The sequence below is a fragment of the Rattus rattus genome, chromosome 5 (assembly GCF_011064425.1).
Source record: "Rattus rattus isolate New Zealand chromosome 5, Rrattus_CSIRO_v1, whole genome shotgun sequence".
In the NCBI taxonomy this organism is placed as follows: domain Eukaryota; kingdom Metazoa; phylum Chordata; class Mammalia; order Rodentia; family Muridae; genus Rattus; species Rattus rattus.
Window position 1 is genome coordinate 107,601,058 of NC_046158.1, and position 13,614 is coordinate 107,614,671.

Consider the following 13,614-nt stretch of genomic DNA (forward strand, 5'->3'; position numbering starts at 1 on the left):
CAGTGATTCCAACACTTCTCCACACAGAGGTGGGAGAATCATGAACTGCAGGCTAGCCTGGGCTACACAGTAGGAGCCTATCTAAAAAATAAACAGCCTCCATTCTGAGGGGCTATTTTAACTTTACAGAAGTTCATTGAGTTGTATAGTCTGTGAGCCTGGTCCATTTTGGCGTATGGCATGTGTGTGTGTGTGTGTGTGTGTGTGTGTGTGTGTGTGTGTGTGTGTGTGTGTAAATTTTTAAAAATGAAGTTTAAAATAAAAGCCATTAAATAAGAACATATACACAAATGTCCATAGCGTTGGCATTCACAAAAGCCAAAGGTAGAAAGAAGAAAAACGTTCATCGACAGGTGCACGGATACGGGAGGTGGTGGTGCACACCTTTAATCCCAGCATGTGGTCAGCAGAGGCTGGTGGATTTCTGTGAGTTCGAAGCCAGCCTGATATACAGAGTGAGTTCCAGAACACCCAGGCAGGGCTACACAAAGAAACCCTGTCTCAAAAAAGCAAAACCAAACCAAACAAAAAACAGATGCAGGGATAAACAACATAAGATCTACTGGTACGACTGAACACAATTCACTCTTTAAAGGAAGGGAATTTTTTTTTAAAGATTTATTTATTATTATATAAGTACACTGTCGCTGTCTTCAGACACACCAGAAGAGGGCACCAGATCCCATTACAGATGGTTGTCAGCCACCATGTGGTTGCTGGGATTTGAACTCGGGACTTCTAGATGAGCAGTCAGTGCTCTTAACCTCTGAGCCATCTCTCCAGCCCAAAGGAAGGGAATTTTGATGCTACAGTGTGGGTGAACCATGAAGATGCTGTGCAGAGGAAAATATTATGTAACTTCATGGACTTGGGGCTTCTAGAGTAGTCAGACACAAAGAGGCAGGTGATAAGATGGTGACTGGGCCGGAGAACTGCAATGTCAGTGTTAAATGGGTGCAGAATTCCATCTGGGAAGGAGGAGAAGATTCTGAACGTGAACGGTGGCAGTGGCTGCCCAAAATCCTGAATGCCATCGATGTTACTGAACTACGTCCCTGAAAACAACTAACATGGTATCTTTATCTTGTATGTATTTTACCAAAATTAAAAGTATGGACTTTAATCTCAATTAGTCTATAAAAGTTAATTATATCATGTTACTAACACAAGGGGGAAAATCATGTGATTGTCTCATTAGACATGGAAAAAACTGTACTCTCATTTGGGAAAAAAAGTCCCACAAAACTAGATCCAGATATTCTTTTTTTTTTTTTTTTTTTTTTTTTTTTTTTTTTTTTTTTCGGAGCTGGGGACGAACTGAGGGCCTTGCGCTTCCTAGCAAGCGCTTCTACCACTGAGCTAAATCCCCAACCCCAGATCCAGATATTCTGATGGAAAGTTCCTTCGACATCAGGAAATGAAACAAAGTTAGTATGCAAGACAGACACTCTCCAGAACCACACCCCTTCGTCCTTTACTCCCGCCACAAGGCAGTATAACACTGCTTACATTTACAACGTACTTGAGATTAAAGACCTCTCAGACAGGATAAAGGCTCTAGCTGCTGAACCTCGCTGCCTGAGTGAGTTGATCCCAGTGATCCCCATGGTAGGAGAGAACTGACTCGGGAGCTGTCTTCTGGCCTCTCCATGTGCATCATGGTATGTGCCTGCTCCCTTAGTAGAAAACTAAGTAACTAAATAGATGTAATCCTTTTCAAGTGTAAGATACTCAAAAGTGTCCGGGAGAAGGTGTGTAGGTTATATGTGAATATTAGGGCAAATGAGTATCCATCCTTTTTGTTTGTTTGTTTGTTTGTTTGGCATGATCAGAATTCTGAAGGAAAAGAAACAGTGATGATTTCTCCACATGCAGCACTCAGGGTCCCTGCTGAAGAGTCAAAGGGGCTCCTGTGGATTTCAGAAAGTCTCTCTCTATTCCACTCTCTCTTTCCCCCGATTCCTCATGCGCACTCCAGTGCCTTTGCTCACACTGAATTCCCAGCCCCGGCTTCTCAGAGCCTGCCCCTGTCTGGATTCTTCTCTCCTGTTCCACAGCCTGACAATGTCCTTGAGGTAGGAATTATAGGAGGAGCCTTAGGGCTTAATCTCCCTTACCCTCCCTCCCCATTGTGTGTGTGTGTGTGTGTGTGTGTGTGTGTGTGTGTGTTTGTGTGTGTGTGTGTACACACTTTGTATTCCTTTGGGAAAATTGTCTTTTATCACCCTAAGTCCAGTATCTTAAAACCAATGGTTTCATACATTTGGCCTGGTTTATCATTGTTTTACATAGGATGTAAACTTAGACCCTATTATTACATCCAGCAAAAATCTCCAATGCAATAACCTTATTGCTATGAAGGGCTAAACGTATATAAACAGGCAGAAGGGTTGCGTGGCTGCTCACATATCCATCTCCAGGCTTTAAAAAGGAAAGAAAACCATCAGTTCAGGCTTGGAGAGACAGTTTGGGGTTTAGTAACACTGGCTGTTCTTCTAGAGCACCCAGGCTTGCTCCCAGTACCCACATGACACTTACAACTCCAGTTCCAAGGAATCTGATGCCCTTCGCTGGCCTCTGTGCACACACTGCAAACATGTCTGCAAAGAAAACATCTATATCCATAAAAATAAAATAACAATAATAACAAATTTAAAAATTAATTCATAGCTCATCTTATTTTATCGTTGTCCATTCCCTTCTATCTTTTTTGTATTGTTTTGAAGCAAATCCCAAACACCATGTGAGTTCGTCTGCAAGAGTTGCAGGGTGAGTTTCTTCAGGGGTCCTTGTAGAGTTCTTCCTGGCCTTTCTATCCTGCATGTCTGAATTGACGTCCAGCTGTGATGTTCTCTATTTCTTTGCTTTCCTCAAACTCTGGAAAAGCTATTCTGCCTTTCTCGTGGGACTTAAACTGCCCTCCCAGGGATAGCCATACTCCAAGGGTAAACTGAGGTAAGCACCTCTGCTCCTTGACCCTTGATGAGGTTATGTTTGGACACAGCCATCATAAGTAGAAAGCATCTCAAATTGAACATGCATATCTGTAACCTGAAACTGGAATGAGAGGCTATTCAAATATGTCACACTAGCTGGCCACAGTGGCACATGTGTGTTATCCCATGAGAGTCATTTATGAGGCAATATGGCGCATACCTTTAGTCTCAGCACTTGGGAGGCAGAGGCAGGTGGATCTCTGTGAGGAGGCCAGCCTGGTCTACAGAGCAGGTTCCAGGACAACTAACAGTCCACAACTCCTCAGGAAGGGCTAGGGCACCATGGGCATCTCCTCTACCCATAATAGATGTTGAAGGGCTCAATCTGAGAGGACTAATTGGGAAGAAAGTGAAGTTTAGAGGGAAAGGTAGGGAGACCCCAGCGGGTAACGGGGTGAAAACAATCACAATACATTACCTATGTGTGTGCAGTGGCAATCTTTTTCATTTTATTCTATGGAAGTAAATAAAATTGTTTGTACTATAAGGTGGGGTTGGGGGGGCAGGTATAGTGGTACAGTCCTGTGATTTTAGCACCTAGGAGGAGGAAACAGGAGGGTTGTGAGTTCAAGGACTGGGGTATATAGTGAGTTGCTATCTCAATTAAGGAGAAAGACGAATGTTGGCACATCAGCCTACAGAGCTGTCCGCTTGGTGTCACAGGACACGGCAGAGCTTCCACTTTGCTTGCTGACTTCAGGCTACCCAGGGCCACCAGAAAGCACCACATCACACCTCTCCAGCCATGGCAAGATCAAGTCTAAGAACAGTCTGTACTGGGTGTGTGCTACTCTTGCAGTACCATGAAGCTGAAAAACTGTAAGTCTGACTACCATAAGCCATCTTCTATACATTCGATCAGCTTCCTGGTGAGGGACCGGGACGCGCTCACACACTTTTACATGCCATTTGCCACCATGGTAGCTGACTGGATAATAATGTTGTCTTTCTTGTCCACATTCCATTCACTGTCATATTTACTCATTCTCTGGATTGATTTGTTAAGATTAGCGAAAGAAAGCGCCAGAAGGCTGAGAGGCTTAGACAGCAGCAATGAGTTGTGGGGTCAGAAAGTCCAAGATTAAGTTGTTGACACAGTTAGATTCTTCTGACTGTGGCTACCGAGGGCTTGTTGCAGCTCCTCTAGTTTACAATGTCCTCCCTGGGGCCATGAATGTGTCTGAGGTTCCTCCAGGGCTGGGGATATCAGTCGTTCTGGATAAGGGCCCACCCAGAAGACCTTGTCTCACTTTATCTCTTTCTCCATTCACATTTGATCAACTGGAGATTAGAACACGTAACACAGGAACTTCAGGGCACAGTATCTGCCCCAGAACACTAACTTATTGCCATTTATGATCCTTCCCTGATGAACTGAAGTTCTTACTCCAGAGACTGCTTCTAGAAGCATCTAAATTAAATTAGTCTCTAAAATATAAGGATTTTTAAAATGGTTATAGGCTTTTAAAATTAAATATATATTTTACATTTATTTTGTGTATGAGCATTTGGCCTGTATGTATGTTTGTGGACCACATGGATGCCTGGTGCCCAGAGAGGTCAGAAGAGGGCAACAGACGCCCTGGAACTGGAGCTGAAAAAGGTTGTGAGCTGCCATGTGGATACTGGGATAGAACCCAGGGCCCCTGCAGGAGCAGCCAGAGTTCTTACCACACTGAGCCATGTCTCCGGACTCTTTTCTTTCCACACCCTAGGATGTGCCTAGTTTCCCCTGTTCGATTAGCTCTTTCTGTAGTTCTGGGGACTGAACCAGGGCCAGGGCTGATGGCTCTTTACTGTGTTAGCTTTTAGTGAGCTTACCCAGGCAGAGTGCTGTGGATGAAGATCACAAATACAGCCTAGCTAACCCAGGGAAGCAATGTTAGTACCACTCTTCCTTGGAAACGAAATTACCCTAGAATAAGAAACATCTAATTAAAAAAGTAATTACTCTTAAAATTTTTAATTACATTTTATTTATGTATTGAGTGGGAAATATGTGGGGGCTAAAGAACAATATACGAGTCTGTTCCTGGGACCTTATGGGACCTTACAGAACTCAGGTAGTCAGGCTTAGCAGCAAGTGCCTTTAACCTCAGGACCATCTCAATATTCCATTTGCTCTTCATTAAGGTAAACGTCCCTGTTTACTCTATTACTTGGAAATCGATACCTCTGTGAGATACTTAATGAGCAGTAAGATACAGTTCTGAGTTGATTATTGGTTTAATGGTCTCCATTAAAGGCACTTCTTGTCCTGTGGAATGTTGCTAACAGGGGAAGGTATTTGGGAGCTATTAGAACTCTCTAGAGATCCATTCCTCTCGATTTTACCGAACTTAAACGTGCTTGAAAAATAGTTAATTATTTAAAAGTAAATTAGAGGTATGAACAGCAACTCCTATTGAAGTTAGCGGTAATATAATCGGGACTAAAAAGACATTCAGGAAAGATTCAAATTCATATAAAACATCATCAATTTACTAGTGCCACCTACTGGTAAGACCTCACTATTGCTCTTGAAACATATTTTCCTCCTGTAGAGAGCATTTCGATGTTGACAAGTGTTTTGTTTTGCTTTTAGACAAGTCTTGTGCAGCTCCCACTGGCCTTACGCTTGCTATGTAGCTTGGGCTGTCTTTGAATTCCCACGATCCTCCTACCTCCACCTCCCAAGTACTGAGGATCTTAATTTCTGCAAAGTTGTAATTAGAGTGCCCCATTATCCCTCGAGCCTTGCTCTGCAAGCTGACCTTTCAGCTGCGTAGTAGCCAGGTCTTTAACTTCTAGGGTCCCTGAAGGCCCTCCCTCTTTTTCCTCCCCCTCCTCTCTGCCGTCCGTTTCCCCGCCTCCACCTTCCCACACTCAACCTTCCCTTCGAATCGGCTTCTAGTTCCGCCCAGGTCCGGCCCTTTCAATCTTGTTGCAACCCCGCCTCCACACTTCGGTTCCGCCTTCCCTCCTCCCGGGAAGGCCCGCCTCCCTGCCACGCCCCTCACCATAGCCCCTCCCGAATTAATGTGTTGGCTCCGCCTCCACATCGCGGCCTCACCTCCTCAGCCCCGCCCCGGCCCCGCCTCCTCCTTGGCCCTGCGGGTTTTTCTCCGTACTCTCATCCGTACCCCTCCATTCTTCCTCCGGTCCTTCCAGGCCTGGCCCTGAAACCCACCTCCAGGTTCGACCCCACTTCCTCTAACAGCGCCTACCCGCGTCAGCCCAAGATCCCCCTTCGCACTCCGGCCCAAGCTCTATTTTTTCCCTCGTAGGCCTGCCCCTTCAGGGGCGGAGCTGCGCCAGGTGCGGCCCCGGGGCGTGGCCGAGTTCCGGGAGCGCAGGTGCGGCTTCCGTGTCAAGATGGCTGCCGCCTGTCGGTCTATGGCTTCCCTCCTTCCCGGCCTCCTCTGCCGCCTACCCGCTGGGGCCCAGATGCTGCGCGTTGCCCTGTGTCTCCTATGCTGGGTCCCGGCGGCTGTGGATGCAGTCCCTGAGCTCGGGCTTTGGACGAGGACGGTCAATGACGTAAGTGCTCTGTAGGGATTGAGGCGTGGCGCTTCTCAGGCTCTCAGGGCCCCGGCAGGATAGCTTCGCCCGCGGACCCGTCTGGCCTTGGGCTTGATAGCTACTGCTCTGTCCTTTGACATGCTTCTTGAGCCTTTTGTCTAGATTGGGCTCTGGAAAAGGAGCGTCCCCTTCTCTGCCTGATGTAGGTTTCAGGAAAGAACGGTCCCAGTGTGTGCTTAGGACAGCTTCCCTTCCTAAACGTTCTTGCAGTTCGTGAGGCTCTCCACCCGTCCTGACGTGGTGTGTCTAGATCTTGCTTTTATTTATTCAGTTCAGAGCCTCCAATCTCTGCATTCCCAGCGGCATCGTTGGGGCTGAACACTTTGGCTAGGTTTGGCTACAGGGACCACGTCCTCAAGGCCACAAGGTTTGTCTAGCCTTTCTGTTAGAGCATAAATTGAATATGCTCTACAGCCATGCGTAAAGTCACCTCGCCTTTCTTTTTCTTGTGTTTCTGTATATTCCTTAGTGCTTTTATTACAGTTCAGGATTTCCGTGTGTGTGTATGTGGAGCGGGGTGTTTGTTTAGGAGTGTTTAAAGGGTGAGTCTGGAGGCATGGGTAGATGAAAACTTCCTTAACTGGGCAGACCATTAGAGAACTTGACGTCCTATGTGGTTAAGAGATGATGTGGGAACAATGCAGAGACCAAATTATGGAAAGTCTTACAAAAGAGACAGGATATCAGGAAGCAGCATTGTCTTGAGCATCTCTAGAGTTAGATGACTCACCCAGATCTGCTTGGGGTGCGTTGAAACAACGTCCAAATTCTAAAGATGACATTTATGTTTATATTCCTTCAACCAAAAGTAGTATCAGAAGGTGCACACACTTCCAAAACTACAGAGGATCAAATGTAGGCTCAGTATATCCATTTATTTTTAAGATTTTTCTGAGTAGGTGCCCTGTATTTTTTGAGATTGTGTGCTTTGTTCAGGCTGAGTTTATTTCCTGTGTAGTTCAGGCTGGTAGTGTCAGTGAGCCTAGTTTGCAAGAAGCAGGATGATTTTTTTTTTCTTATATTAAGTTGTCAGAATTTAGCTTTTAGAACAGAGAGAATGAGACTTATCGTTGTGTACTTATCCTGATAGGGCCTGCCCATCTCTATTACTGGATTTCTCATCAATAAAAAGCAATAAAAAAATGCTTTATGGTTTCCTGCTGCTTCTGTAGTAAATGCATTAAGCCAGTTTCCAAACTCGGAATAAGAACATTGCAAGTGAATCAGCTACACGACAGCTGTTAACTCTGCTTGAGCATGTATAAAAAGATCTTTGTCAAGCATGCTTTGGACAGTAAGAATTGCACTGGGAAAATTGGCAGGTACTTTTGACAATCGGAGAAGTGTGTTTTTTGACTGTCCTGTGCTTCAGTCAGGCTGAGTTTATTTCCTGTGTAGCTCAGATCAGTAGTGTCAGTGAGCCTTTCCTTGCAAAAAGCAGACTGATTATTTTCTTCTTAGAATAAGTGGTCACAATTTATCTTTTAGAACAGGGAGAATAAGACTTTAATTTATCTTTATGAATTCATCAAAAGTGAAAAAAAGATTCTTTTAGCTATAAAAATTAGCAAGTAGTTTGAGCATCGCCGTATGCCATTTGCTAGATTGGTCATTCCTCTTGCAAAGATGAATTTTAGATACAATGCTTTCTCTCAAGATGCTCACACAATATTGAGGACAGTTCATTTATGAGTAGATACTTATGTATACCATATAGCATGCTTGGGTTATTATTATTCAAGTGCTGATGGAGCCAGCCTAACTCTGATTTGTGGAGATGTGTAGCTAGTCTGAAAAGATAAATAGGTATTTTCTTTGTGAAGAGTGGAACAGTAGCAGTGGAACAAACCTTGGTGGGTTTGTTGAATGAAGTTCCGGAAGGTAGGGTACTAAGGTCACTATAGGTCTCCTTCACTAGACTTCAATCTTAAATTCCAGGACTTATAGGACTGAGACAGATCATGTCAGAAGTGAGCTGAGCTCGAACAGCATGTCTCTCTTGAAATTGGTACCTGTTATGTGACTTTCCCTCTGAGACCATTTCTAATAGCACAGTGACAGATAAAAGTACTCAGTCCATGGAAGTCCAGCTTAGTGAACCAGTGAGTACATTGGGGTTACTTTTAAGAACATGGGTGTCCCTGACATGGGTAAGAATCAAAAGCTATGTTACTGTCATTCTACCAATAACTTGCAGCAGCTACTCCAATACAGCACTTGTTGTCTTCGTTTGTAACTTCAGGGACGACCCTGGTTAGCCTTGTAAGCTTCCTGAGCCTTAGGCGTCCCTCTTCCTCAGAAAGGAAAAGTTAAAGCCAGCTATTATAAAGCAACTGCCATCTGGCTTCGAGGAAGGAAACACTGTGGTTCCTAGGCACAGAATTGCCAAGTCTCTTTTTAAGAGACGCTGGAAGCAAACCGTTTATTATGTCACCTAACTCAGAATTTTTGATTTTGACTTTTTTCTTTTATAATGCTCGTCAAGGCTTTTGGGGTTTGCGTGGACCCTGGGGTCATCAGTAGTTAATTTTAGGTATAAACAGCTGAGAGCCATTACAGGGGCTTGGGCAGAACTGCCAATTATTCTGGCTGCCATTCAAGGGTAGATTGAAGGCTCAGGTCTGGAGGCAGAAGAACAGTTAGAGCGTTGAGGTCAGAGCAGAAGTGTTGAGGGCCTGCACCCCTACCATGTTGGTAGGTGTGGAGAGAGCTAAGGTGGGAAGCATGAGCAAGTAACTAGGTATATGCTGGGGGTTGGGATGGAAATGAAGCTTGACTGACTGGAGGACTTCATCTTCACAGCAGACAGCATAGGACTTGGTGCAACGAGGAGTGCGCCTGCTACTGCAGTTAGTGTGGTGTGCCGGTTCACCATATCCATGAGTGTATGGATGTGGAGATGAGAGGGGGGATCTGAGCTGCTGACTTTATATTTTGGAAACTGCTGGGAAGGGGAAAGAGGTGTCTGTCCTGTCTGCTCTGTAATTCCTAACTACTCTTTCATTTAGCATGGTTCCTTCCTGCAGGATTTTTATTATTGAGAAGAGCTGTTCATCTTTAATTATGGTTAATGTTGTGAAATACAGTGGTGGCTAGAGACTGCATAAAGGAGGTTTGGGGTCACTGGGGAGCACACCCAGGGCCTTTTGTAGGCTAAACAGACTCTGTGAGCTATACACTCCAGCCAGGGAGGAGATTTTTGAACTTGTTCTTGTGGTAAGGAGGAGCTAAGTAGGCAAAGGAAAAACAAGACAGGTATTAGCAGCTTTTAGATTGACCACTATGGTCCTAGCAGCAAGAGTTTTCCAGAAGTGAAGCATTGCTGGAGAGGTGAGCAGGGTGTTTGTGGGGTCTCTAGGATGTTGTAAGTAAACAAAGTCATTTTGGAGAGAGATGCTATTTATTGAAAGTACTTTGACTTTGATACGAAGAGAACAGCATGTAAACGTGCCATTTGTGTTATGTATGGCCAAGCAGCACTAACCATAATGGACAAACCCCTTCTGCCTTGTGTATCACCACACCCCAACTGAGACTCCTTGAGGCCTTTCTATTCCTGACAAAGTTCACTATGTGACCCAGGCTGCCCTTGAATTCATGATCCTTAAAAGCAGGGCCACTCCTTCTGATCCTCACATCAACTAGGGAATAGACACAGCGATAAGATTTTAAGCCAGAGATGTGATCAATTTTATATTTTAGAGATTTTTATTTTTAATTTTTCTATAGGGGTAGGAAGAATGTGCACATGAATGCAGGTACCTGTAGAGGTCAGAAGTGGGCATCATCTTCCCGGGAGCTGGAGCTATGGGTACTAGGATCTGAACTCAGCTGTCTACAAGAGCAGTAGGGCTTCTTCACCACCCAGACATCTCTCTAGCCCAAGTTTTATGTTTTAAAATGTCTTGGCTCAAAGACTAAATATGGGGCTTTAAAATAAAATCATCTGCTCAGATAGTATCATAAGGACTAGAGTGCTACATTTAGAAGATAAAACTATGGTTAAAAAATAGAGAAAGTTTTTTTTTTTTTTTTTACACTTCTTCCCGGAGCTGGGGACCAACCCAGGACCTTGCGCTTCCTAGGCAAGCGCTCTACCACTGAGCTAAATCCCCAACCCCCATAGAGAAAGTTTTAACTAAGATTTTTCTATATTTGTTTTTCACTTTAGAAATCAGGACCTTTGATATTCAGGAAAACTATGTTTAACTCTACTGATATCAGATTTTCTGGTAAGTATATTAATATTCAATTCTGATATATTATAAATAAATATATTAATTTAAACATGTAAGATATGTTAAGCTGAATATATTTTTTTAAACTGGTGCTAATATTTTAGAATTTTATTTCGTTTAAGACTTAGTTTGCAAAAATACATCTTTTTTTTTTCTTTTCTCTCAGCCTTCTCTGTGGGCTTGATTTGCCATCCTTTAGGATGACACTCAATAACCCTTGCCTTCTGGTGCTCATCATCCAGCACGTTCTACAGAGTTGCTCGTAAACACCTGAGCTATGTTATAGAAAGACCCTCCGGCTTCTCTGGCCTTTCCCTGATCCTGCTCTGGGGAAACTAGCTGTCCTGGCACAGTTCACTCCAATAGGAGCTTTCTCTGACCGTAGACCTAACCCTCAGTCCTAGTCACACCAGCCAGAACTTTAAGCGCTTGGTGCTGCTTTCTGGTATTCCAACTAAAGGTCAGACTGCTTGGTCTGTTCTAACTGTATCCAGGCAGTCATCCTCGGTCTGGGCTCACACTTAGGTGAGGTTCGGTGCATCTCTCTGCCCTCCTCTTCACTTTTTTCACTGCTTTTTTTCAGGTAACATGCCTTTGCCCTAGATCATGTCCTAGTGCCCCTGTTCTCTTAGGCTTCTAAAAGCACCCAGTTGTTAACGCCCCACAAAGAGGAATTGTTCTTGATAGCTGCTGTGTCCTTTCATGGTACACAGCAGAGGACTCATTCAGCATGTTTGGATGAGTGAGTGAGAGAGCCACGGCTTAACAAGCCAGCATGCTTAGCTGATTCCAACCTTGGACCTAGATTTGAAAAGTGTTGTAGCAAGTTTGGGTAGCTGTTAAAATTTAATGAATTTATCTCATTTTGCAGTGATTCAGAGAAATGAGATAATGTTTTACTCATGTTACTATTAAAACAGTCAGTTTCAGACTGAATTCTTGAAGCCTCAAGTTTCTACTAGACTGTATCTAACATACAATAAAACTCTTTGTCTGGTCAGTGAAGTCGTTCAGTTGCTCCGGACCTGTGAAGTTTACCATAGAGTGGCATTTGAAGTATCACACCTGTCACAATGAGTACCCTGAGCTGGAGGAGGTAAGTGGGAACAAGGCGTTAGTGTCTACAAAGCTGTGGAGGAAAATGGTAAATACAGAGACTCAATAGCACACCAGGTGAGTAGATTAGAAGTGGGGCATTTAAAAATGCTCTAAACTGACTTGGGACTTAAGACAATAAAAGAAAGTGTGTGCTTCTTGACAAAACTGTAAACTTTGCAATCTCCTTGTGAAGGATCTTCTAAAAAATGTTAGTAATGTTTAAATCAGGCTTGTGGGAGCCTCTGGTAAAGGGCTTTGACAAGTCATCTTAATTTGAGAAGGAAATTGAGATTTCACATCATTCAAACTGAGTTGCTGGGAACCCAGAACCTTAGGAGGATGAGTAGATTTCATGAGTTCTAGTCAGTCTCCAAGGAGGGAAGAGTGGAGACCTCTGAGGAAGGGGAGAGAGGAAGAAAAAGGCTGTGCCAACAATGGATGTGAGGGCTCCTTGTGGCCTCACAAGGAGCTCTTTGCTGAGTCTCACGATTGCTGAGAAAGCCTCTCCATCCCGTGCTTGACTCCATCCTAAGTAATGATGGCTTTCCACTGTATGAGTACTGGCTTTCCATTTAGAGCAGATGTCTGCTGCTTCATGATCAGATTCCAAGTAGGTACTGACTGCAAGCAGGCATCCCACACAATACTGACTCGTCCTTTGCTGTTGTTAACTTAAACAACTGATAAAGGAAGTATTTGTTGATCTCTCCACGGTAGTTAACTGTGGTTTTTGGTATGTGAACAGTATTTTTACGGTTATGTAAATGTCCTGTTTTTTCATCAAATATTCATCCATTTTCGCCTTTTGTGAGTTTTGCGTTATGAATCAATTGTTATAATAACTGCAAAATGATGATTTTATTATTTTCAGTTTTTTATATTTCTTAGCATTTTCCTTTGTGAATGAGCTGCCCTGTTTCTTCTATCTTTTCTATAATCCCAGCCAACAGTATGGACACATTAATTTTCCTTTGTTTTATTGGCTATGATGACTTAATTTGTTGTTGTGGTTTTCATGTTTTTTGTTTTTTCAAGACAGGTTTTCTGTATAGCTACAGCTGTCCTGGAACCATTTTGTCAAGCAGTCTGGCCTCAAACTCACAGATATCCACTTGCCTCTGTCTCCCAAGTGCTGGGATTAAAAGAAAGATCCACTATTCCCAACTGTTGTTTTGGGTTTTTTGATAGAGTCTCTGCTTGTCCCAGGCTAATCTTGAATATCCCTTTCTTGTGCTTTAGCCTTTAAGGTCTAGGATTAACATCATGTACTCCCATGCTCACCCACAGTTGTATTAATCACTTTCCTCACAGTACTTGTACTTGATAGTGTATGAGAACTCACTGAAATGGCTAAAATGGTGTGGTCACCTCGTATACTTAAGAATCACAGTTAATATTTTTTTCTTTTCGGTATGTCATTTTACTGCATATTTTCAAATGTTTCAAACTGAATTAATTGGTATTCTTTAGATATGAAGTTTTTTTTAATCAACTGGGAAAATAGATGAGGAAGTAAATTATAACTTAGAATTTTACTTTGGATAGGAGCTGTTCCAAAAACATGAACTTCATGCTGATGGAGATGTCTGTGCTTACTTCAAAAACATTGACTGTTGGACAACAAAAAGTGAAAACTTAGATTGCAGCAGTGATTCACAGGCTTTTCCTTCATTAAATGTGAGTATCTGCCTGATTAAAATCATTTATGTTAAAATCAGTTT

At 43.3% G+C, this 13,614-nt stretch overlaps 1 protein-coding gene across 2 annotated transcripts in view; it reads left to right on the forward strand.

Moving 5' to 3' along the window:
* Positions 1–6,309: 6,309 nt before the first annotated feature.
* Tmem87b (transmembrane protein 87B) overlaps positions 6,310–13,614 on the forward strand; it is a 33,462-nt gene continuing 26,157 nt past the window's right edge. For both annotated transcript variants that reach the window (XM_032904181.1, XM_032904182.1), the window contains exons 1-4: positions 6,310–6,515; positions 10,729–10,789; positions 11,797–11,891; positions 13,439–13,570. In XM_032904181.1, coding sequence (XP_032760072.1) covers positions 6,351–6,515; positions 10,729–10,789; positions 11,797–11,891; positions 13,439–13,570 — 453 coding nt within the window. In that variant the 5' untranslated portion in view covers positions 6,310–6,350. The remainder of the gene's footprint in view (positions 6,516–10,728; positions 10,790–11,796; positions 11,892–13,438; positions 13,571–13,614) is intronic.